This window comes from Pantherophis guttatus, chromosome 11, assembly GCF_059756535.1.
Source record: "Pantherophis guttatus breed Tessera chromosome 11, ASM5975653v1, whole genome shotgun sequence".
NCBI lineage: Eukaryota > Metazoa > Chordata > Lepidosauria > Squamata > Colubridae > Pantherophis > Pantherophis guttatus.
In genome coordinates, this window is record NC_142073.1 from 6,051,313 (window position 1) to 6,075,402 (window position 24,090).

Genomic DNA, 24,090 nt, shown 5'->3' on the forward strand with positions numbered 1-24,090 from the left:
GCAGGCAGCTGGATGTTAAATGCTGCCTTAGTAGGAGGCATTAGCCTCCTACGCCACTCAGGATCCTATTGCTGTATCCCCATGGTCAGGTGATTTACATTCGGATGCTTAGCATCCCTCAAATCCTGGGACAGGAAATGGAAATCCGAAGAAATGGAGGCTGAACAAAAAGAGAATATTTCTAGCTCGGGATTGAAATGTGGGGTCCTTGGTGGTGTCTGAGCTTGGTGGTTTTCCTGCAGACGTTTCATTACCCAACCAGGTAATATCATCCGTGTTAGAAGGGAATGAGGTTTGTGAGAGGAGGAGGAGAAGGAGGAGGAAGGAGGAAGAGGAGGACTGTGGGGGTCCTTGGTGCTCTCTGACAGATGATTTCTTGCAGATGTTTCATTACCCAACTAGGTAAAATCATCAGTGTAAGAAGGGAATGAGGTTTGTGGAGAGGAGGAGCAGGAGGAGGAGGAAGAGGAAGAGGAAGGAGGAGGAGGAGGAGGAAGGAGAACTGTGAGGGTCCTTGGTGCTCTCTGACTTGGATGTTTTCTTGCAGACGTTTCATCACCCAACTAGGTAATATCATCCATGTTAAAAGGGAATGAGGTTTGTGGAGAGGAAGAGCAGAAGGAGGAGGAGGAAGAAGAGGAAGAGGAAGGAAGAGGAGGAAGGAGGAAGAGGAGAACTGTGGAGTCCTTGGTGCTCTCTGACTTGGATGTTTTCTTGCAGACGTTTCATCACCCAACCAGGTAATATCATCCGTGTTAGAAGGGAATGACATTTGTGGAGAGGAAGAGGAGCAGGAGAAGGAGGAGGAAGAAGAGGAAGGAGGAGGAAGAGGAAGAATGAGAACTGTGGGGTCCTTGGTGCTCTCTGACAGATGTTTTCTTGCAGACGTTTCATCACCCAACTAGGTAACATCATCCGTTAGAAGGGAATGAGGTTTGTGGAGAGGAGGAGCAGAAGGAGGAGGAGGAAGAGGAGGAGGAAGAAGAGGGAGAGGGAGAGGAGGAAGGAGGAAGAGGAGGACTGTGGGGGTCCTTGGTGCTCTCTGACTTGGATGTTTTCTTGCAGACGTTTCATCACCCAACTAGGTAACATCATCAGTGCGAGAAGGGAGTAGGGTTCAAGCGCCGATGACGTCACCTAATTCAGGTAATGAAACCCCTGCAAAGGGAGCTGCTAAGCTCAGAGAGCGCCCCTCAAATTAAGGCTGACTCTCTTATCCCGACTCCCCCGTTAGGATACGAGCAGCTCGCTCCCGCTGCAGAAACCCCGAGCGCCCCTCGAGGGCAGCAGAGGGTGGATGCCAAGCAACGGGTCGCCGCAATGACAGGGCGGCAACACTAGAGGGCGCTGCCTCTCTTTCGCAGGCTCCGGCCGCTCGCCTCCCCCTCCTCCCTCCTCTGCGGGCCCATAGAGCTAGAAGCCTAGAGTGGCACGAATTTCCACACAGGTTGCTTTTTTTGGGGGGGGCTGCTTTTCCTATATATTGCAAAATCTCAGGCAGACGCCAGGGGGCGCTAAGAGGGGAGGATCGCCCCCGGCGCCTCTTTACTGCCGCCTCGAGGACCGCCGGCTTCCTCAGAGGGCAGCCGTGGCCGGTCGGACGCCCCCAATTGTGGGGGCGGGGGCTCCGAGGACCCTCGCCCCCTCCCCCGTTTCTGAGGAGAAAGAGCGCGCGGAACCCAACAGCGCCACCTCGCGAACGTCCCTCCTGGCCCCGCCCCCGTCGCTGCTCTCGCGAGAGCCGGGTGGCGCGAGGGTGACGTCACCGCCGCCCGATGCGGGCCATGGGCAAGAAGCACAAGAGGCACAAGGGGGAGAAATACCCGTATGAAGGTACCGGCGGCGCCCGTGGGGAGGGGGGGGAGTGGGTGGGGGCGGGGAGGGAGGGGGAGAGAGAGGGAGGGAGGGAGAGGTGGGCCGGGGGCGCCTCCCGTCCGCCCGAGACCCCCGCTGTCTTCCTGGGGGAGGGAAGGGGGAGAGGGAGGAGCGGGGGCCGGCCGGGGGTCTCGATCTGTCAGCCTTCGGGGGAAACCAGGGCTCCCATAATCCCCTGCCAGAGGGAATGTGCAGCCCCCCAAATCCCCTGTCAGAAGGAACTGCAATTCCCAGAATCCCCTGCCAAAAGGAAATCAGCAGGTCCCAGTATCCCCTATGGGGGGGAACTGCAGCCCCCAAAATCCCCAACTGGGGGTGAACTGCAGCTCCCATAATCCCCTGCTGGGAGGGAGGGAGGGAGTGGGGATCTGCACCTCCCAGAATCCCCTGCCAGAGGGAATGTGCAGCCCCCCAAAATCCCCAATTTGGGGTGGGGGGACTGCAGCTCCCAGCATCCCCTCTCAGAAGGAACTGCAATTCCCAGAATCCCCTGCCAGAGGGAATCAGCAGCTCCCAGAATCCCCTATGGGGGGGGAACTGCAGCCCCCACAAATCCCCACCTGGGGGTGAACTGCAGCTCCCATAATCCCCTGCCAGAGGGAACTGCAATTCCCATAATCCCCTGCCAGAGGGAACTGCAATTCCCATAATCCCCTGCCAGAGGGAATCAGCAATTCCCAGAATCCTCCACTGGGGGGGTAAGTGCAGCCCCCCAAATCCCCAATTGGGGGGGGGACTGCAGCTCCCAGCATCCCCTGTCAGAAGGAACTGCAACTCCCAGAAACCTCTGCCAAAGGGAAATCAGCAACTCCCAGAATCCCCTACCAGAGGGAACTGAAATTCCCAGTATCCCCTGTCAGAAGGAACTGCAATTCCCAGTATCCCCTGCCAAAGGGAAATTAGCAATTCCCAGAAACCCCTGCCAGAGGGAATCATCAATTCCCAGAATCCTCTACTAGGGGCAACTGCAGCCCCCAAAATCCCCTGTGAGAAGGAACTGCAATTCCCAGTATCTCCTGTCAGAAGGAATTGCAATTCCCAGAATCCCCTGCCAAAGGGAAATCAGCAACTCCCAGAACCCCCCGTCAGAAGGCACTGCAATTCTGCAATTGTGGCTTGACTACAGTTCCCAGCAGCCCCAGCCAGAAGAGTGGCATTTCTAACAAAATATACATGCACATTGTTTCAGGTCTTTGTATCTCCATGCATATCTATCCATGTCCTTGTTAACTTAAGTGTGTGTCCCATCTGTATTATTATACAAATCTTTTTCGCGCAGTTTTTCCCTCTTCATTGGCAGGGTTACCTAGAAAACTTCATTTTATTTCACTATGAAGTGAAATCTAATTTTGGAACGAATCCCAAACTTTTCTTAGCCTCTTTCTTTATGAAAGCAGTTTATTTATGGCTTTGTATGTCGAATTGTTCATTTTTCTCAAGCTGTTTGGAAAAAAGGTACATAAATATTTATAGCGCATCCCTGAACTCGGAAGGGAACATCACACTAAGCAAATGTACTGCGGTTCAGAGCAATGTGAAAATTTGCCTCTCTGTATTTAATAACGATAACGTTGGCTAGTGATGTTGCTAAGGGTTAAGCATTGCTTCTTGAGCATTCAGGTGATATAATTAAAATTGGGGTCAAGGTCAGTGGATAAGTGTATTCTGGTATGATTGGCAGAATTACTGCTAATTTCCAGTAGTAATTCAAAATATTCAAAGCAAGTCTAAGATCTGTCTTATGAAGTCTTAATCTGCTATCTTTAAATATCTTAACTATAGATAGTCTTTGACTTACAACCACAATTGAGCCCAACATTTCTGTTGCTAAGTGAGACATTTGTTAAGTGAGTTTTGCTGTATTTGATGACCTTTCTTGCAGCCATTGTTAAGTGAATCACTGTGGATGTTAAGTGAGTAACCCGGTTGTTATGTGAATCTGGCTTCCCCATTGACTTTGCTTGTACGAAGGTCTCAAAAAGGGATCATGTGACCCCAGAACACTTCACAAATATGAGTCAGTTGCCAGGCATTTGAATTTTGATCACATGACTACAGGGAATGCTACAACAGAGCCTTGGTAGTACAGTGGTCTAAAGCACCCTGTTATTAAGACCAGCTGCCAGCAATTACTGCAGGTTCGAATCTCGCCAGGCTCAAGGTTGACTCAGCCTTCCATCCTTTCTAAGGTAGGTAAATTGAGGACCCAGTTGTGGGGGCAATAAGATGACTTTGTATAAATATACAAAAGTATGAAGGCTATTGCTTAACGCATTGTAAGCCACCCTGAGTCTCCGGAGAAGGGCGGCATATAAATCAAATTTTAAAAAAAACAACAGTCATAAGTATGAAAAATGGTCATAAGTCACTTTTTTCAGTGCCGTTGTAACTTCAAACTTGTCACTAAATGAATGGTTGTAAGTCAAGAACTATCTGTAATCTTAATCATTTTTTTAAATTCACAATTGAATTGGTTAGGCGTTAACATTGCCAATATTTAGAAAGTTTAACCGGGAGTTCCCCTTTATATGTTTCTTCAAGAATATGTAGAAAAACCATTAAAACTTGTCTTGAAAGTGGGAGGAAACGAAGTCGCAGAACTATCTACTCAGAGCTCGGTTCACGATTCATCCCTGTATGAAGACAAAAGCGAACATGAAAAACACAAAGACAAGAAAAGAAAGAAAAGGAAAAAAATGGAAAAACAAGTCCCCGGTGAGGAAAAGGAAAAAAGGAAGAGAAAAGTAAAGGTAATTATTAGAACATTTACTTGGTTTACTTTAAGAGCTGGGGTGGCGCAGTGGTTAGAATGAAGTATTGCAGACTGACTTTGCCATCTGCCAGCAGTTCGATTCTCACTGGCTCAAGGTGGATTCTATCTATCTTCTATCTTTCCGAGGTCAGTAAAATGAGGACCCAGATTGTTGGGGCCAATATGCTGACTCTGTAAACTGCTTAGAGAGGGCTATAAAGCACTGTAAAGCGGTATATAAGTCTTAAGTGCTATTGCTATCCATCCATCCCTCCCTTCCTTCCTTCCTTCTGTGGTACAATGGTTAGAATGCAGTATGGCAAGCTCTGCCCACAGCCAGGAGTTCAATCCTGACGTGCTCAAGGTTGACTCAGCCTTACAACCTTCCAAGGTCGGTAAAATGAGGACCCGGATTGTTGAGGGCAATATGCTGACTCTGTAACCCGCTTAGAGAGGGCTGTAAGCACTTCGAAGTGGTATATAAGTCTAAATCCTGTTACTAAGTGCTATTAAAATGTTTAAAAAAATGTTTATTTATGCCGGATTGTGTTTGAGATTATTAAATGGGGCATGAAAATAATCCAGAACAAGTTTAAAAAGATAGAAAGTCTCCCTTTCAAATATTGGTTAAATTTAAATTGGGGGAAAATAGATATGGTACTCTGTATGAAATAAATTCCTTTTATTTCAGAGAAGACTCTCGTGAATAATTTCTGACTCTTAGATACGCTAGGCTGCGGCTCCCATCAATTCTGGCCTTATTGCTCATGCTGGTTTGGGATCCAGTATCTGCAGATTCCCCATTTTCCAGATACTCGAAAACTTTTTAAATAGGAAGCAGCAAAAATATATCCTAGTAGAAATAATTTCCATGAGCCAATTGTCTAACCTGATACAACTCCCACTTCCTGCATTCCTGTGAACGGAGATGCTTTTAACGTTAATGAATATCCTAATTAATGCAACTACGTTGATTTATGCCAAATATTGCAGAATAACTTTGACTTAAGCCTTGCACAAAGAAGCTGCGCTTCATATTTTGCAACCGGTTGCACTGATGTTTCATAAGCATTTTTCATTGTTCCTTCAGGAAGATAAAAAGAAGCGAGATCGAGACGTTGGTGAGAGCGAAGGAGAAAGAGAACTTAAATGTCAGTCTCCTTTAAGACTGGAAGTGCCGCTTGTAAAATCGCTAGCAAGCAGTTTAGCAAAACAGGAAGGTAAAGGAAATGCTATTTTTCTTTCAAATCCCTATGCAGTTTTTTCTGGTTTTGTAGTAAAAAAAAATCATTAATAGAATACAATACAATACAATACAATTCTTTATTGGCCAAGTGTGATTGGACACACAAGGAATTTGTCTTGATGCATACGCTCTCAGTGTACATAAAAGAAAAGATACCTTCGTCAAGAATCATAAGGTACAACACTTAATGATAGTCATAGGGTACAAATAAGCAATCAGGAAACAATATCAATATAAATCGTAAGGATACAAGTAACAAATTACAGTCATACAGTCATAAGTGGAAGGAGATGGGTGGTGGGAACAATGAGAAGATTAATAGTAATGCAGATTTAGTAAATAGTTTGACAGTGTTGAGGAAATTATTTGTTTAGCAGAGTGATGGTGTTCGGGGGGAAAAAACTGTTCTTGCGTCTAGTTGTTCTGGTTTGCTCTATATTAATGTTAATCTATTAATAAAATAATGGTACTAAACCATAACTACTGATGCAAACGGTAACAAGATAAATCCTAAATAAGCATTGCACCAACTACACTTTGTCGTTTTCTCCAGGATGTTTCTGTGTCGTTTTTTTCTGCCTAAAACCCATTGGCAAATTCCTCTAAAATTAAATAAATGTTATTCTCCTGGAGAAAGACCCAGACTTTTGCTAGTTTGCAAAGACTGAACTCAAGACTATCTTCACTGATGTGGAAACTTTGTTAAAATACAGTAATGAAGGATAAACAGACTTCTTAAATGTATCTCATTGTCTTTGTATCACTCTTTAATCCTTTGTTTGTCACGATTTAATACTTTGTTTCCATCCAAATATAGAGATCTCTTTTCTGTTTTGTTTCCTTTTCCTCTTTTTTTTATCCTAGAAGTAGAACAGACACCCCTTCAAGAAGCTTTGAACCAGCTTGTAAGACAACTACAGAGGTGAGCGGTCGCTGCATTTTGTGCATAAATGCTGTTGTTTATAGGAATTAGTAAAGAGGTTAATGCCTCAATAATCAAAGTCGCATCTTGGGGCATAATTCTTATAACACCTGAATTTAATATTTGCTTTCTCTCTTAAAAAAACAAAAAGATTATTGCAGTGCTTTGACTGGTAATTTTGCCGTGTTTACAAATTGAAATAACTTCGAAATAATCCAGGTATTATACTCTTATTATAGATTTAGCTATTTAGTCCAGCTATATTATTATTATTATTATTATAGATTATTATATATCTTTTATTCATTAAACATGAAACTCAGTCAACTGAACATTTAAAAATGTGTCACAAATAACTATTATATATTATTATTTACTTTATTCATTAAACATGAAACTCAGTCAACTGAACATTCAAAAATGCATCACAAATACCATTGACTGGTGCTAATGGTTGATAGGGGTTGCTGCCAGCGTCCTAGGTATCAACCAAGTACCTTCTTAAGATATACGATGTTCCAAGTAGCGCAGTTTTTTGCAGTTCCGCTGGTGTTATTGCAGGAAGCTGCAATTTGTTGATGTATCTTATAAAATACTTGGACATGGTACCAAGTGCTCCGATGACAACGGGTATCACTGTTACATGTTTCATCCATAGCCGTGTAGTTTCGATGGTCAGGTCGTGATAGTTCATGATTTTTTCCAGTTCTTTTTCTTCAACTCCGGCATCTCCTGGTACTGCGATGTCAATAAATTGTACGTTTCGGTTTTCGACAACTGTGATATCTGGCATGTTGTGTTCCAAGTGACGATCCGTCTGTATTCGAAAGTCCCACAAGATCTTCACCTTCTCATTTTCTATAACTTTTTCCACTTTATGTCCCCATGACTTTTTGGATACAGGAAAGTCATATTTTTTACATAGTGACCAGTGGATTAATTTAGCAACTTGGTCATGTCTAGCTTTGTAATCAGTTTGTGCGATTTTGCTGCATTCACATATTAAATGTGAAACAGTTTCGACTTTATTGTTGCAAAGTCGGCAGTTTGGATTGATGATGGATTTTTGTATCTTTGCTTTCATGGCATTAGTTTGTAGTGCTTGTTCTTGAGCAGCGAGTATTAAACCTTCCGTTTCTTTCTTGATGGTTCCCATCTTAAACCATACCCATGTAAAGTTGTCATCACATTTTCCTTCAATGTTTTTCAAGTGCTGTCCATGCAGAGCTTTGGTTTTCCATCTATTTAATCCGTCATCCAGCTGTTTTTCCTTATATCCTGCCTTTGTTTCTGTTGTTTTTATAATGTTCTCCATTTTCACAGCCTGCAGCAATTTTTCTTTACTTTGGTTCATATAATCATTCAAAGTTTGTATTATTATTATTATTATTATTATTATTATTATTATTATTATTATTATTATTATTATTATTATTATTATTATTATTATTATTATTATTATTATTAGCCTTTAGAGTACTCTCCATTTTGCAGAACAGATCACATTTAAAGGAGAGGAAATTATTTTGGACATCTGTAGTGCTTGAACATGAAGCTCTCAAAATCCTCTATAGTTTAGTTTAGAAATCTCAACCACATTTTAGTCATATAATCTCAGTATAAAAAGTAGGTATGAGAGGGATGGGGACAGAGAGATTTCTACATTTTTTTTAAAAAAACTTTTTTAAAAAAATAAAAAGGGGTTGGCATAAGGCCAGATCTGCTTCTAGTTTCATCTTAGTTTTCTACTTTCTTTTAAGTTGGAGTCATGTCTTCTTTTTTAATAGTAAAACTCTGTTCTTTGTTATAGAAACGGAACATGAAACGTTGTTCTTTTCATTTCTTAACAGAAAAGATCCAAACGCTTTCTTTTCATTTCCTGTGACGGACTTCATCGCTCCTGGTTACTCCATGATCATTAAACGCCCAATGGATTTTAGTACTATGAAAGAGAAGATAAAGAATAATGGTTACCAATCCATAGAAGAGCTAAAGGTGCTTATAATTTATATCCTAACCGCAGAGAGGGGATTAAATGTCAACACTTGCCGGCAGTCGCAATTGTGATGGGCAGAATTTGTCAAAACATACCTTTCACTTGGAGACTGAACTTTCCTAGTTTTATGAGCAAAGAATCGTTTTAAGAATTCCCTTTGCTTTGAAAAGGCTTTGTGGATTTCTTCAGTAGTGCTTCAAAGAATAATTTGCAAGCGGTTATAGGATGGAATGGACAGTTGCAGAAAAAGAGAAAATTGAAAAGCCAAAATACATTTTTACAGGTAGTCCTTATTACTTAACAACAGTTCGTTTAGTGACCGAAGTTACAATGGCACTAAGGAAAAAAAGCAACTGATGTCTATTTTTCATACTTTTTTTTTTTTTTTAAATTTGATTTATATGCCGCCCTTCTCCGGAGACTCAGGGCAGCTTACAGTGCGTTAAGCAATAGCCTTCATACTTTTGCATATTTATACAAAGTCAGCTTATTGCCCCCACAAACTGGGTCCTCATTTAACCTACCTTAGAAAGGATGGAAGGCTGAGTCAACCTTGAGCCTTGGAGAGATTCGAACCAGCAGTAAATTGCAGGCAGCTGTGTTAATAACAGGGTGCTTTAAACCACTGTAGTACCAAGGCTCTTACGACCGTTTGCAGCATCCCCATGGTCACATGATCGCTATCCATGTGATTCCCCTTTGAGACAAGCAACTGTGGTTACTCACTTAACTGGCAAGAAAGGTCATAAAATGGGTCAAAACTCACTTAGCAATTGTCTCGCTTAGCAACAGAAATTTTGTGCTCAATTGTCGTAAGCTGAGGACTACCTGTATTAGAGCTTGAGACAATGTAAAACAAGGTGGGCTAAGGTTTTATGTTAGCTTAAGGAGAACTTGTCTGTATATTTGTCAGATTTATAGATCAATAATAATCATATTATTATATATAAACACTGGAAGTTTTTAAGAAGAGGTTGGATAAGCATTTGTCTGAAGTGATGTAGGGTTTCCTGCCTAAGCAGGGGGTTGGACTAGAAGACCTCCAAGGTCCCTTCCAACTCTGTTATTCTATTCTATATAATCACAAAAGTTCATTGACTGTCCCCAGCCACTCTTCTGCAATATACTAAAGGATGAAGCCATTGAAATTCAAAAGGAACTTATTCAACCAGCATGATAGGACGAGAAAAAAATACATTTGAATTTCATCTTTTCCTTAAGAGGAGAAGAAAGATTGAGAAACGTTTGCACATAATCAGAACTAAATGTCTTTTTTTTTTTCCCTTTTGCATCGCCATTATCGCTTTTAGAATAAATAATAGCTTTATTGGAACAAACGGCAAAACACGTATTATACGTTAAACTTGCCTCTTTCCTCTTTCTGAGCACTGCTGGTTAAAATATCTTGTCTCCGCACAACCCTTCTATTTGTACACATTAAAGAGAAACACAAGGCAGTAGTAGTGGTGCATTAATGCGTCCAACCTGACAAAACAACGCTCTGATCTCTCGGGAGAACTGTCGGTGACGAACGCCGCCTTTATCGGTGCATTAATAGCAAAGTGTAAAAAATCAGAGGTCTGTCACCAGCACTTCTGGCCTCACACGGGATCTGTCATCCGGGAAGCTCATCAGCTGTTGGCCCAACATTGTGCAAGTTGATGTTGAAAGAGAAGAAGTCTCAAATCCCACCTCCAGGTTCGGCCTGTCACTCCAACTTGAAGGCAACATCGAGGGAGCATCCTTAGAACATCCTCTGGATAAATCATCCTTTCTTAATATATACATGTTTCCTTAGGGGCGTGGTGGCTCAATGGCTAAGACACTGAGCTTGTCGATCAAAAGGTTGGCAGTTCAGCCGTTCGAATCCCTAGTGCTGCGTTACGGGGTGAGCTCCCATTACTTGTCCCAGCTTCTGCCAACCTTTTGTGGTTCCCTTCCATAAGCAGCTCAGAATCCATAGCTTGACATGCATCTTTATAGGCAATAATCCCAAAATCCTGCGCTCATGTGCCTTCATTTTTCTATTTATACAGGACAATTTCAGACTGATGTGTACAAATGCGATGGTCTATAATAAACCAGAGACCATTTATTATAAAGCAGCGAAAAAGCTCCTACATTCCGGAATGAAAATACTCAGTCAGGTAATTGATGGAGGGAATTCTGAGGGTTGAAATCCACACATCTTAAAGTTGAGAGACACTTCTTTATAGTATTTAATTCTTGGGATCATCTATTTGAAGGCAAATCATTATGGACTCTTGTAAATGTCTCTGGTCGAATACATCCTTTTTAATGTCTGGAAAATTAGGTACCTAATTCATTAAGTTGCACAGGTTTTTCATCTGGTCGGAGTAAAGCAGCAAATTCATGTTACTTGTGTTGTTTTCTTAGGAACGAATTCAGAGTTTGAAACAAAGCATTGACTTCATGGCAGATCTTCAGAAAAGCAGGAAGCAGGCGGACAAAACCGGCTTGCAGTCTGGGGGAGAAGAAGAGGATGGTCTCGGAAAAGATGGAGACCCCACAGACATAGACCTCAGAGCTTTTAAAAGTCCCATCAAAGATTTCAAAAAGTGATTATATTCCCCCAGAAGCTGATATTTCCCTCCCCCCATTTCAATAGAATCAGGAGCGGGAAACTGTGCAAGACTGTTTGGTGTTGTGGTTAAGGTACCAGGCTAGAAAGCAGAAGATAAGTGAGTTCTATTCCTGCCTTGGACACAAAACCAGCTGGATAAACTTGGCCAGTCACTCTCTCTCAGCCCCAGGAAGAAGGCAGTTGTCTTCTTCTTTTAACGACCTCTTGCGGGGTGGAATCTGGGCAACTGAATGAAGCTAGCAGAGTGTTTACTGGCCGGATGCCCTCCCTGTTGCCAATGTGGAGTTCTGTTCAGCATATACACTCATTATGCCCAGAGAGAGAAATATCTGCCTCTACCTAGGATCAAACTCACAGCCTCCTGATTGTGAGGCAAGAGCTCCACCTCTTGGCCACTGCACCACTCCCAGGAAGAAGGCAGTATTGTTTAAAAATATTAAAACTCTTTTTTTAATTAGGTTAGCAAATCCAATGAGAAGTTCATGTAATGAAGCCAATTCCTGATATGCATCCACCTCACTGACTAACTGTCGGTTTCACTCTGATGAAGAGGAGCACGATGGCTTGTGTGGTTAGGACGCTGGCTTAACAAGCAACAAGCTGGCGTTCGAAACCCGGGTGCTGCCATGGAGTGGGGTGAGCTCCCGTCCTTCGCGCCAGCTCCTGCCGGGGACATGAAAGGAGCCCCCAGCTGACGTTCCCCCAGGCAACAGTGATATCACTGGCCAATCCTTTGACCCGGAAGCACTTAGTGAAAAACAAACAAACAAAAAACTCTGATGAAGAACATGACAATTGCTAGTTGCTGTTACCAATTATTAGCATTTACCATTTCTAATGTTCAAAATCCAAAGGACTGTGCATTTTTTCTTATCATACTGATTTTAAAAACTGTTACGTTCTAAAAGGGAACAAAATAATGTATATTGGTTTTTTATGTGTGTTTTAATGCCTTTTTTATTATTATTATTATTATTTTGGCCCCAGAAGAGAGAAAGAACTACTGGAAGAAAAAATTAGGAACAGTAATTTAGAGAAGGAACAAGAACTGATTGAACGTATAATTAAAGATTCAGGAGGGAAGTTGACCAAACGTTCTGCAAACACTCAGGTAAGCAGACAAAAGTTACAAAATGTTTAGAAAACTTCAGTTTCCACTCTAAGTCTCCGAGTCTCAACATAATGCTTTAAATGTTAGCATCCCTCCACATCTCCATTAATTGAAACAGTTAGCAAAACAGTTACTCTACTTTTCGGCGTATAAGACGCACTCCCCCCTCCCCCAAAGAGGGTGGAAATGTTGGTGCGTCTTATACACCGAATACAGCCATTTTTGGCCTCCCGAAACCCTGCCCCGCACATCCCGTTTCCCAAAAAACGGGGCCTGCAGAGTGCTCCTGGGGGCTAGGGAGGGCAAAAACGTGACACGGGGGTTTGGGAGGGCAAAAACGATCCTGTTTTTTGCAAAAACGGGGCCTGCAGAAGATGTGGGAGGCCTGCAGAGTGCTCTTGGGGGCTGGAGAGGGCACAAACGCGATACGTGGGGGGTTTGGGAGGCCAAAAACGGGCCCAGGAGCACTGTGCAGGCCTCCCAAACCCTCTGCAGGCCCCGTTTTTGGCCTCCCAAACCCCCCATGTGTCGTGTTTTTGCCCTCCCCAGCCCCCAGGAGCACTCTACAGGCCTCCAAACCCTCTGCACATCCTGTTTTAGCGAAAAACAGGCCCGTTTTTTGCAAAAACAGAATGCACAGAGGGTTTAGGAGGCCTGCAGAGTGCTCCTGGGGCCTGGGGAGGGCAAAAACTTTTCCTTGTTTATCTCTTCAGTGGGTCTTATAGTCTGAAAAATACGGTAGGTTTTTTTTTTTTTAACTCAGTAAAAAAAATGGCTCCTTCTTGTACTAGCCTTTTAATCTCTTGATTCGCTTCAATAGCTTGTTCTTTTCCAGTGTGAGTTTGAGAGAAGAAAACCTGATGGCACAACCACCCTGGGACTTCTTACTCCAGCCGAGAATATGGCAGGAGGTAATGCCTGCTAGAGCGATTTTAATATTCCTCCTGGGGATTGCGTTTGCAAATGATGGGGATGATTCATTTAAAACTGGTGCCAAGGACAATTCCTACTGCTGTCTTACAAAGCCTGAGGAGCAGATATCCCATCTTTAATATTAAATATGCCTCAATCGGTTTGTCTTTCAAATGAGTAGCATGTCAGAGTTTCAACTGATGCCCTAATTAAATCATGAACCTCGAGCCAAGCTTCAAAAGAAATCCAGTTATTTATTAGGAGCGTCATGTCCGCAGGTTCTCAAGTGAAGCCAGCTCTGACCATATGTAATTTACACTCCGATTATGGCCCTGTTTCCCCCCCCTCCCCCCAGGGTGTGTCATCAATCACATTCACCAATGGAACAATTTCCCAGTCTGGCTGCTGTAGGTAACCCTGGGATACAGCCTTAAGAGGGATAAGCATGGAATGTGCCTCTGTCTTAGGCTGCCTTGCCGTTTCACCAGTTTCCCATCCCCCCTGGCCTATGAGAGCAGGCCGGGGATACTTTGCGAGTTGACAGCATTTAATCGGAGAAACGCTGAGCTATAGGAAAACGCTGAGCTTTTAGGAAAACCCCTTGCTAAAATGTAAATTTGGACATGCTTCCATTCCAAAGGCCAACTTTTCAATTGAATGACACAGGGAAAACATAACCCTTTCCATTGCTTAATTTGAATGTGTTATAATCCCCTTTTAGCGGGGTTTTTCCCTTCATCTAATACAGATCACAAAAAAACTTCTCATTATACAAAATTTAAACTCCCGTTCCTTCATTCTAAGCTTCATAGTGATTCTACGCTTCTCTCTATTTTCTTACATCTACAGCCTTCTTATTGCAATAGGTTTAGAGCTATTTCTATCTTATTTCATCTTTTGTTGCTGTCTGTTTTTCCTCCTCCCACTTCGTTGCTGTCTCAAGGACTCTTTGAGTCCTTTTTCACCACTTGATTTCTTTTCCTTAAGAGATCTGAAATTGGGATAAACTCTCCCATGAAAAAGAGAATGAGGCTGTTTTAACTCTCCTTCCCAGGTAGTCTCAAAGGTGCTTTTTCAAGAGGCAACTGGACTTTCTGTTTTTTCTTTGAAGATGTTTCGCTTCTCATCCAAGAAGCAGCTGCTGCTGCTTCTTTGTCTTCTCCTTCTTCTTCTCCTCCTTCTTCCTTTTTCTTCCTCCTCCTCCCCCTCCTCCTCCTCCTCCTCCTCCTTCTTTTTCTTCTCCTCCTCCTCCTTCCTCTTTTTCTTCCTCCTCCTCCTTCCCTCCTCCTTCCCTCCTCCTTCTTCTTCTCCTTCTTCTTCTCCTTCTTCTTCCTTCCTACCTTCCTACCTTCCTTCCTTTATCTTCTCTGAAGAAGCTTCTTGGATGAGAAGCGAAACGTCTTCAAAGAAAAACCAGAAAGTCCTGTTGCCTCTTGAAAAAAGCACCTTTGGGACAAACATGACCTAGATGACTGAGAATCTCCATAGGCACCTCCTTCCCAGGCAGCATCAAAACTCTGGATCCCAGGAGGGGTGGGAAATGCCCTCTTTGAGATGCACTTACTATAAGGTTCAAGTCGGAGGCAAAAGTGTTCCTAAGGAATTATTTTTTCCATCATTTATTGTCGCAAAAGCGTGAGAAAAATCTTAAGATGTGCTGCGCACAGAGCATTATTCTAAAGGATTTGTTTCCACTTCATGTAAATAATTTAAAGTCACCTCCCGGATCCTTGTTCACCTGTTTTTTTCTTTTGGATTTTAGAGATGGGTTACAACTCTGTGAGGCTTGGAGCGACGGCTGGAAGACTTCAGTCAGGTGTCAATACTTTACAGGGGTTTAAGGAAGACAAAAGGAACAAAGTAACCCCAGGTAACGGCTATGCCTATATTAAAGCGACCCAATTTCCCATAAAGAATGAATTTGGTTAAATGAACCAAGCTCCAGTCCTTTCAGGAATATAAATTAAAAGTACCACTTTTCCTCACTGGATTCTTCGTATTATCAGTGGGATCCTCCCTGCTCCCTGAGCTTGGTTGTTTTCTTGCAGACATTTCATTACCCAACTAGGTAACTTCATCAGTGCTAGACGAGAGTGGGGTTTGTAGAGTTGAGAAGGAGGAGGAAGAGGACTACAGGATCCTCAGTGCTCTCTGAACGATTGTTTTCTTGCAGACATTTCATTACCCAGCTAGATAACATTATCAGTGTTAGATGGGGTTTGTGTATAAACAAGAGCAACCCCCCCTCCTTTCTAGTACTGATGATGTTAGTAACCTGGGTAATGAAACGTCTTCAAGAAAACTCGGGGAACACTAAGGATCCCTCATTTCAACTCTGAGCTACAAATATTCTTTTCTGTCATATCTCTCAATTAAGAGCCAGCGTCTGCTGCCTCTTTTACACTATCAGGGCACTAGTTTGAACTGGCATTAGAGGCCAAAAACAGTGTTATCATGGCCAGAATTTAAACAAAATACACTCTCAACATTCCTAGCTTAATTTACAATATTGGACTCTCTCTTCCTACGACTAATGGTGCTTTTGAAGAAACATGATACGAATAAAAAGGACACTATCAAGTGTTCAGAAAAAAAAAATACCCTTATGTGCAAGATACTTCATTCTGCTTCATTTCTGTCAAGAGTATGAATATTCATGGACTGGAATAGATGAATAGGCATGGTAACAGGTCAGCTAATGGGGCTTGTTTTGGAAACAAAAACTTAAGCTAGAAGTCTGGGCGTGGCTAAGCTCAGATCTAAAAGGAAACCAGTCTGCTCTGCTGAAATGAAACTAACTGTTCTCTTCTGCCTTGCGTTTTGCTTGTAACCGCTACTATGTTGAAGAAAAATCTATATTGGTCTTGTACATTTACCTTCATGCATTATATGTATATAAAGAAGTTAACGAATCCTGCTGAATCAGTTTACCCGTGTGTGCTTTTCTGGATTTAATTTTCTACTGCAAATTCTAACCCATTTCCCATTAGTGATGTACTTGAACTATGGACCTTTTAGCTCGTATGCTCCAGCGTATGACTCCACATTTGCAAACATCAGCAAGGACGATTCCGATTTAATCTACTCTACTTACGGAGAAGATTCCAATCCAGGAATTTTCAAGTGAGTCTTTCAGCAAGCGGGATTTCCCTTGGTTATTAGATTTTGTTTGCTAAGAGTGAAAGCTTCCCCATCAAATGCTCTGGTTTTCCCTTTTTCTAAGAACAGGCACTGGACACTTGACACCAAGAATGAGAGAATCTCACGTCATCCCTCATTTTCTACCAAAATGTTCTACCTTAGTTGTTTATTTGTTTTTCTGAAATACCATATAGTGCGTTTAAAAGCTGTGCCACGAGAAAATCTTCAAAACAATCCAGCTTGCTATTAACAATACGAAGTATTAAAACTGTGAAGGAGGGGAAATATTTAGGTGTTTGTCGTTTCAATTTAACTGGTAAAAGGGGAAAACATAATTATCATGGCTGCAGAAAAGTCTTTCATTGCTAGTTATTTTGGGATGCTAGTCCCTGTGGATGAAATATACCAGGAATGATGGTAGTCCATACAGGGATATGAATACAAGACTTTGCACCAGTTGCAAAAAATTTTCTGCCCTTCGTGTTAATTTGTGCTCAGATTTACTAGGCCAAAATGCATGAAATATTTTTTTAAATGCATCAGGAGAATGCCTTTTAATGTACCATGCAACTATAAAGTTACTTAGTTCATAAGCACTTTCTTGGAAAGTCATAGTTGCTTCATGTAACTCATCTATAGGTTTCTCCGTTATTTAATAGCAATAGCACTTGAACTTATATACCGCTTCACAATACTTTACAGCCCCTCTCTAAGCGGTTTACAGAGTGAGCTTCTTACCCCCAACAATCTGGGTCCTCATTTTCCCCACCTCAAAAGGACGGAAGGCTGAGTCAACCCTGAGGCGGTCAGGATCAAACTCCTGGCAGTCGGCAGAATTGGCCTGCAATACTGCATTCTAACCACTGCACCACCATGGCTCATGATTTAATATTAGCTTAAGGACAAATAATGAACGTCCTGTAGGCGCTGTTCATTGGTTCTTTTTGAGTTTTTAATTTTCCTTGACTATGTTTCTGTTTAGCATTAACAGGATACACCGATAAGATCTCTGCTAAAAAAAAAAAAAACTGGTTATTTTTAATCACCAGAACAATGACTTGGTGAAAAGAGAGATTATTCAAGTGTAATTATTATTTTTTTTATTGCTACCTCGTAGGCTGGAAGTTAATTTTTACTAGGCAAGTTGTAATTAATTGTAAAATAATGGCGTTCCTTGCTTTTAGCATCAACGAGTTTTTGGCAAAGTCCCACGATCACTCTGGTCTGATGACTGACAGCTTGCTGGATGTCTTGACGCAAGGCGAACATTCTCGCACTCTCCGAGAACTCGAGACGGTAAGAACATTCACATGTGGGTGCATATTAAGGGCAGCTTAAACGTTGTAGCATTAAGGAGATTCGTGCCCAGGGAGCAGATGAAACCTTTCCTTGCTTATCATTTCTTGGTTCTCAAAGAATAGAATAGGAATAGGAATAGAAATAGAAATAGAAATAATAGAAATAGAAATAGAAATAGGAGTTGGGAATGGAACGGAATGGAACAGAACAGAACAGAATAGAATAGAATAGAAGAATAAATGAATGGAATAAGAATAGAATAGAATGAATAGAATAGAATAGAATAATGAACAAAATAGAATAGAATAGAATAATAAATGAATGGAATAAGAATAGAATGAATAGAATAAAATAGAATAATGAATGAATGGAATAAGAATGAATAGAATAGAATAGAATAGAATAGAATAGAATAGAATAGAATAGAATAGAATAGAATAGAATAGAATAGAATAGAACCCCATTTTACCTTTATTTTAAAATACTATTTGGTTTGATACATCTTAATTATTAACTGTAGAGGATATGTAGTCTTTATTTTATAGCTATTGATGTTTTAGATTTATCACCTGGACAAATAACTGTATTAATACAGGAAGAGGCCTGGACATTTTGTTCTGCCATTTATTTTGCAAGCTGTAAGTTTTGTATTGCATTTATTTGCTTCACTGTTTTCATTTTTGTCTTTTTAAAACGTTGCTGGTTATTGGCCAAATAAATATTACTGACTGACCAAGTATTATTGGATTGGACCCAAGGTTTAATTTTTATTTTCTCATTTCTCATCGCTTTATCCGGTTCTTTTCTAGTTGCAGACCACAGAGGGAACAGAACGCTTACATGAAAAGACGGACACAGCGAAAGACATTGAGGTGAGATAGTTATAAATGTGGTGGACATTCTGGTGGGGTTTTTAACCAGAAGGTTCTCTGTGGAGATTCTCAATCATCCAGGTCATGGTTGTCCCAAAGGTGCTTTTTTTCTTGAGGGGTTCCCCCCCCCCTTTTCAAAATGTTTCACTTCTTGTGCAAGAAGCTTCTTCAGAACTGAAATCTAGTTGCCTTTTGAAAAAAGCATCTTTGGAACTTCAGTTGGCTTATATACACAGTGACTCATAGATACAATGACCTTACATCAGTGGTGAAATTCACCCGGTTCTATCCGGCTCGCCGAACCGGTAGCGCCAGCGGCGGGAGGCTCCGCTCACCCGCCAGGACATCATTACGTCCCATTTTTTACCCTCTGCGCATGTGCAGGAGAGGCATGTGCATAGCACGCGTGCACTCCCATTCCCGAACCGGTAGCGAAGGTAAGTGGATTTCACTGCTGCCTTACATACTGTACTTAATTATAAAGGAAAGGCCTTTTATTTTAGAAATGTCCTTTAGATTTATTTATTTTTCAAAACCTTATTCTGGACCTTTATTTTGGACATTTAACTTAGCTTTAACTTAACACTTAATTTAACATACCAGTGTTACGACTTTACAGCTCAGTCTTTCACATTCATCTTGAAAATATGGAAGTTGAATTGTCTTTTTAAAATAAATGGATATACACTTTCATTTTAGATGCTTTTATTAGTTTGTGCGTTTTTGTAAAGTTCTCTTGGGCTTGCTGTAGAATTTTACTTTGTAATGCACAGTTGTAAACATAAGCAGTTTTCAAAAAAATTATCCTTATGATCCTCTTTCAGATTTGCTCTTTTTTTTCAGTTGGTCCTTCATGTTTTTCCCAAGAAAATATACTCACCGTAGTGCTATAGCGCATGATAATGCGCGAAGCATGATGTACATGTTTATTTTTTTCCTGGAATTTAAGACCGTATCTTTGTTCGCGTTTCTAGATAATAGAAACAGATCCAGCCAAGATTGATTCTGGCCTTAATAAAGAGAGGCTTACAGCGCTGAGAGCGGTAACAAATTTTGGGGTGCCTGCTGAGGAATTTGATTCTGAAGGTGAGTCAACGTGTCTTTGCAAGGCCTTGTGGCAAAATCCAACTCAATTTATGGTGCCTCACAGCTTCGTCTTTGATTTCCTAGAAGCTGAAGTATTTCAGAGAAAGCTGGATGAAACCACAAAATTAATTTGTGACCTTCAGGATGCTCAAAACGAACGGCTGAGTACAAAACCACCACCTAACATGATTTGTCTCTTGGGCCCATCTTACAAGGAAATGCATTTGGGTAAGAATTAAGAATGTTTATTTATTTATATCTCGCCTTTATGATTTTTTTAAGTACCCTGTTTCCCCCAAAATAAGACATCCCTGATAATGAGCCCAATTGGGCTTTTGAGCACATGGCAATAAGGCCAAGCGCTTATTTCAAAAAAATATAATACAGGGTCTTATTTTTGGGGAAACACGGTAATAATAATATTCACACACATTCTGAATGGGAATGACCGCTTTGTTGAAAAACATACATCGTTGTTGTTGTTGAAGATAAAAATTTTAAGTAGCCTTCTAAAATGTTACATCAATCCATTTCTCTACTTTTTTTCAGCGGAAAAGGTGACTAATAACCTGAAACAGCTGGCACAACAGGTAGCTCCAGGTGACATTGTCAGCACGTATGGAATCCGTAAAGCGATGGGGATTTCGCTCCCAGCTTCAGAAAAAACGGGCAGCCTTGGGGATTTCACAGAGGGTGAGTACGATCAGGCTGTCAGCAATCACTGTCTGCTTAGGAGCCCTATCTTGCAAAGTAGCACGTAGAGTTTACTTGGAAACCAGTCACATAGGTTTTAGACTACAGGTAGTCCTCGACTTAACGACTATAATTGAGCCCAACGTTTATGTTGCTAAATGAAACATTTGTGAAGTGAGTTTTGCCCTGTTCTACGACTTCCATTGCCGCTGTTGTTAAGTAAATCATTGCAACTGTTACATTAGTCACACGGGTTGTTTAGTGAATCTGGCTTCATCCTTGATTTTGCTTATCAGAAGGTTGCAAAAAGGGATCGTGTGATCCTGGGACACCGCAAAGGTCATCAGTACAAACCAGTTTGCCAAGCGGCTGAATTTTGATCACTTGGCCACAGGGAAGCCGCAATGGTCATAAGTGTGAAAAACAGTCCTTTTCTCAGTGCCGTTGTAACTTTGAACGGTCACATAAATGAACTGTTCGTAAGTGGAGGACTACCTGTACATATCTTTGTTTCAATGGGGATCGGATTAGAACGATATTCTTAAATCTGAATTTGGTGGCTTGGCTTTCCTTAGCAGTTCTGAAAGTAAGAGATGTACTGCGGTAGTCCTCAACTTCCGATCACAACTGAGCCCAAAATTTATGTCGCTAAGTGAGAAATTTGTTAAAATGAGTTTTTGCCCCATTTTACGACTTTTTTTTGCCACTGTTAAGTGAATCACTGCAGCTGTTAAATTAGTAACCCGGTTGTTAAACGAATCTGGTTTCCCCCATTGACTTTGCTTGTCGGAAGGTCGCAAAAGCGGATCACGTCATCCCGGGACATTGCGACGGTCATAAATATGAGTCGGCTGCTAAGCATCCAAATTTTGTTCCCGTGGCCACGGGGATGCTGCCAACGGTCTTAAGTGTGAAAAATGGTCATAATGGTCCAGTGCCGTTGTAACTTCGAGCGGTCACTAAATAAACTATCCGTAAGTCGAGGACTATCTGTATAAAGATATGGAGCATTAAACCCCTCTGCCTTCTTGCTCCAAATCTCACTGACTTTCTCAGGACTTTCTTTTAAATAGAAAGTTAGATATATGCAGAAGTAGCAATATCCATCAAGAGAGTTAAGACTCTTGGTGATTCTGGGCACACGGCTGAGCCGTTTTCTTAGCAACAATCCAGAAGAGTCCACTGCTTCTGTGTTTCCTTTCAAGATGTCTAGCGACCTCCCAAGCTGTCCGAATGAAGCATTAACCCTGCCCAACCATTTTTCGTATCCGAACGCAAACAAGGTTACAAGCTAAACAGGGTTAATCTGGCCCGCACTTAGGATGGGCTAGCAACTACCGTATTTTTCAGACTATGAAAATGTCTGTGCGACTTTTAGACCGAATATTTCCGAAGCCCAGCCCACCTCTGGCCATTTTTTGGTCTCTGCATGCCCCATTTTTGGGCCTTTTTTCAGCCTTTTCCAGGCTTTTTTTGGGCCCGTTTTCAAGGCTTTTTTGGCCTGTTTTCGAGGCTTTTTTCGGCCCATTTTCAGGGCTTTTTTCAGCCTGTTTTCAAGGCTTTTTCAGCCCATTTTCAGGGCTTTTCGGCCTGTTTTTAGGGCTTTTTTCGGCCTGTTTTTAGGGCTTTTTTCAGTCCGTTTTCGGGGCTTTTTTTGGCCTGTTTTTGAGGCTTTTTTTGGCCTGTTTTCAAGGCTTTTTTCGGCTCGTTTTTGAGGCTTTTTCTTGGCCTGTGTTTTTCTGAAAAAACGGGCCAAAAAAAGGCAGGAAAAGGGCCAAAAAAAAAAAAAAGCCCCCAAAAAGGGAGGCCAAAAACTTTTTGTTGTTGTTTTCCTCTTCTAAATTTAGGTGCGTTTTATAATCTGAAAAATACGGTACTTTGAAAATAATTTTACCGGCTTCGCAAACCAAGCTAGTAAGATCATCAGTGGCTTTTCGGATTTTTTCTCTCCCCCCCAGATATACAAGACTCTCCCAAGGCTGTAGTTCTGCTTGAAAATGAATGTGAACCAGTTGCTGTATGAAGCACCCTTATGAAACAGTCCCTCTTCGGTGGCAGAGAGGTAAAATTTGCCCCATTGTATCCACAAGCCGTTTGTATACTTTTGTCTGTTAAATATTTGAATTCCTAATAAAACTCTTTAAAACCATGCTGGTCCTGTTCTGATTGCAGGTGTAAGAGATACGCTTTAAATAATACGCAGGCGTTAGATCATGGTTTCATCACCTCCCGCCTGGACTATTGTAATGCTCTCTACATGGGGCTCCCCTTGAGGAGCACCCGGAGGCTCCAACTGGCGCAGAGTGCGGCCGCGCGGGTGGTAATGGGAGCGTCATGGCGCTCCCATGTGACACCTCTCCTGCGCGAGCTGCACTGGCTCCCGGTGGTCTTCCGGGTACGCTTCAAGGTTTTGGTTACCACCTTCAAAGCGCTCCATGGCTTAGGACCTGGTTATCTACGGGACCGCCTACTACCACCAATAGCCTCCCACCGGCCTGTACGCTCTCATAGAGAGGGACTCCTCCGGGTGCCGTCAGCCAAACAGTGTCGGCTGGCGACCCCTAGGGGGAGAGCCTTCTCTGTGGGGGCACCTACCGTCTGGAATGAGCTCCCCCCAGAGATACGGAGGATTCCGGATCTGCGCACCTTCCGCCGCGCTGTGAAGACTTTTTTATTCCATCAAGCGGGCTTGGCCTAATCTCCTCCCTCTTTTAATATGTAAATTTTAATCTGTTTTTAAATTATTGGGGTGTTTTAATCTGTCTGGGCCAAAATGATTTAATTTGATTTTATCTGGTTTTTTAAATTTTGTGTATTTATGTATTTTATTGCTTGGCTGTTCACCGCCCTGAGTCCTTCGGGAGTAGGGCGGTCTACAAATCAAATAAAATAAAAAATAAAAATAAATAAATGGTTTGTGGGAGCCCAGAAGGGGATAGCGGTTTGGAAGGTTTCTGAATATGGTTGATACTGCTTTTTGTTAGGGTGCGAATAAGGACACCCACAGCTAAAGATTTCCTGCTGATTTTCACATAAATCTCATTCCTGTTATCCAGATCTTGCTAGGCTATTTAAGGCTGAAAAAGGAACTGGGGAGAAAATATTCAAATAGACCTCAACATGCATTTCAGCACAGGCCAGGATTCCACATCACTTTACATATAATGCTTTGGCAATATGTGACAAACATATCCAACAAACCTTCCTTCTCCAATTTGCCCCACAACAACAAACCTGAGCATCTGAATTTTCGACACGTGACCATGGCGATGTGCAACGGTTGTAAGTGCAAAAAAGGGTCGCGAGTAACTTTTTTCAGTGCCGTCGTATCTTTGAACGGTCCCTAAGTGAACCGTTGTAAGACAAGGACAACCTGTATTGCAGAGACCGGGGGTCTATTTGTACTGCCTGATTCTTAAGTATATTTGTATATAAATTACAGAAGAAATAACATCAAATAACATGAAATGTTTAATACAGTTTAGACCAGTTGCCTGGACCGCAATAAAATTGCAAAAGAGAAAATTTAAGATTTCGCAAACGTTTCTGTCGGTTTATACATTTGAGAGCAGTTGTCACA

At 41.9% G+C, this 24,090-nt stretch overlaps 1 protein-coding gene across 2 annotated transcripts; it reads left to right on the top strand.

Moving 5' to 3' along the window:
- Positions 1-1,499: 1,499 nt before the first annotated feature.
- BRD7 (bromodomain containing 7) lies at positions 1,500-22,659 on the top strand. 2 transcript variants are annotated; one of them, XM_034426480.3, is made up of 17 exons: positions 1,500-1,833; positions 4,417-4,625; positions 5,718-5,847; positions 6,738-6,795; positions 8,646-8,790; positions 10,828-10,938; positions 11,189-11,370; positions 12,384-12,507; positions 13,343-13,418; positions 15,182-15,289; positions 16,410-16,542; positions 17,745-17,856; positions 18,669-18,731; positions 19,706-19,817; positions 19,902-20,045; positions 20,367-20,510; positions 22,469-22,659. In XM_034426480.3, the coding sequence occupies exons 1-17, from the start codon at positions 1,776-1,778 to the stop codon at positions 22,531-22,533; spliced, it is 1,974 nt and encodes a 657-aa protein (XP_034282371.2). In that variant the 5' UTR covers positions 1,500-1,775; the 3' UTR covers positions 22,534-22,659. The 2 variants fall into 2 exon arrangements, with proteins under 2 accessions (XP_034282371.2, XP_034282370.2); XM_034426479.3 differs by having other exon boundaries at positions 1,508-1,833; positions 13,328-13,418.
- Positions 22,660-24,090: the final 1,431 nt, after the last annotated feature.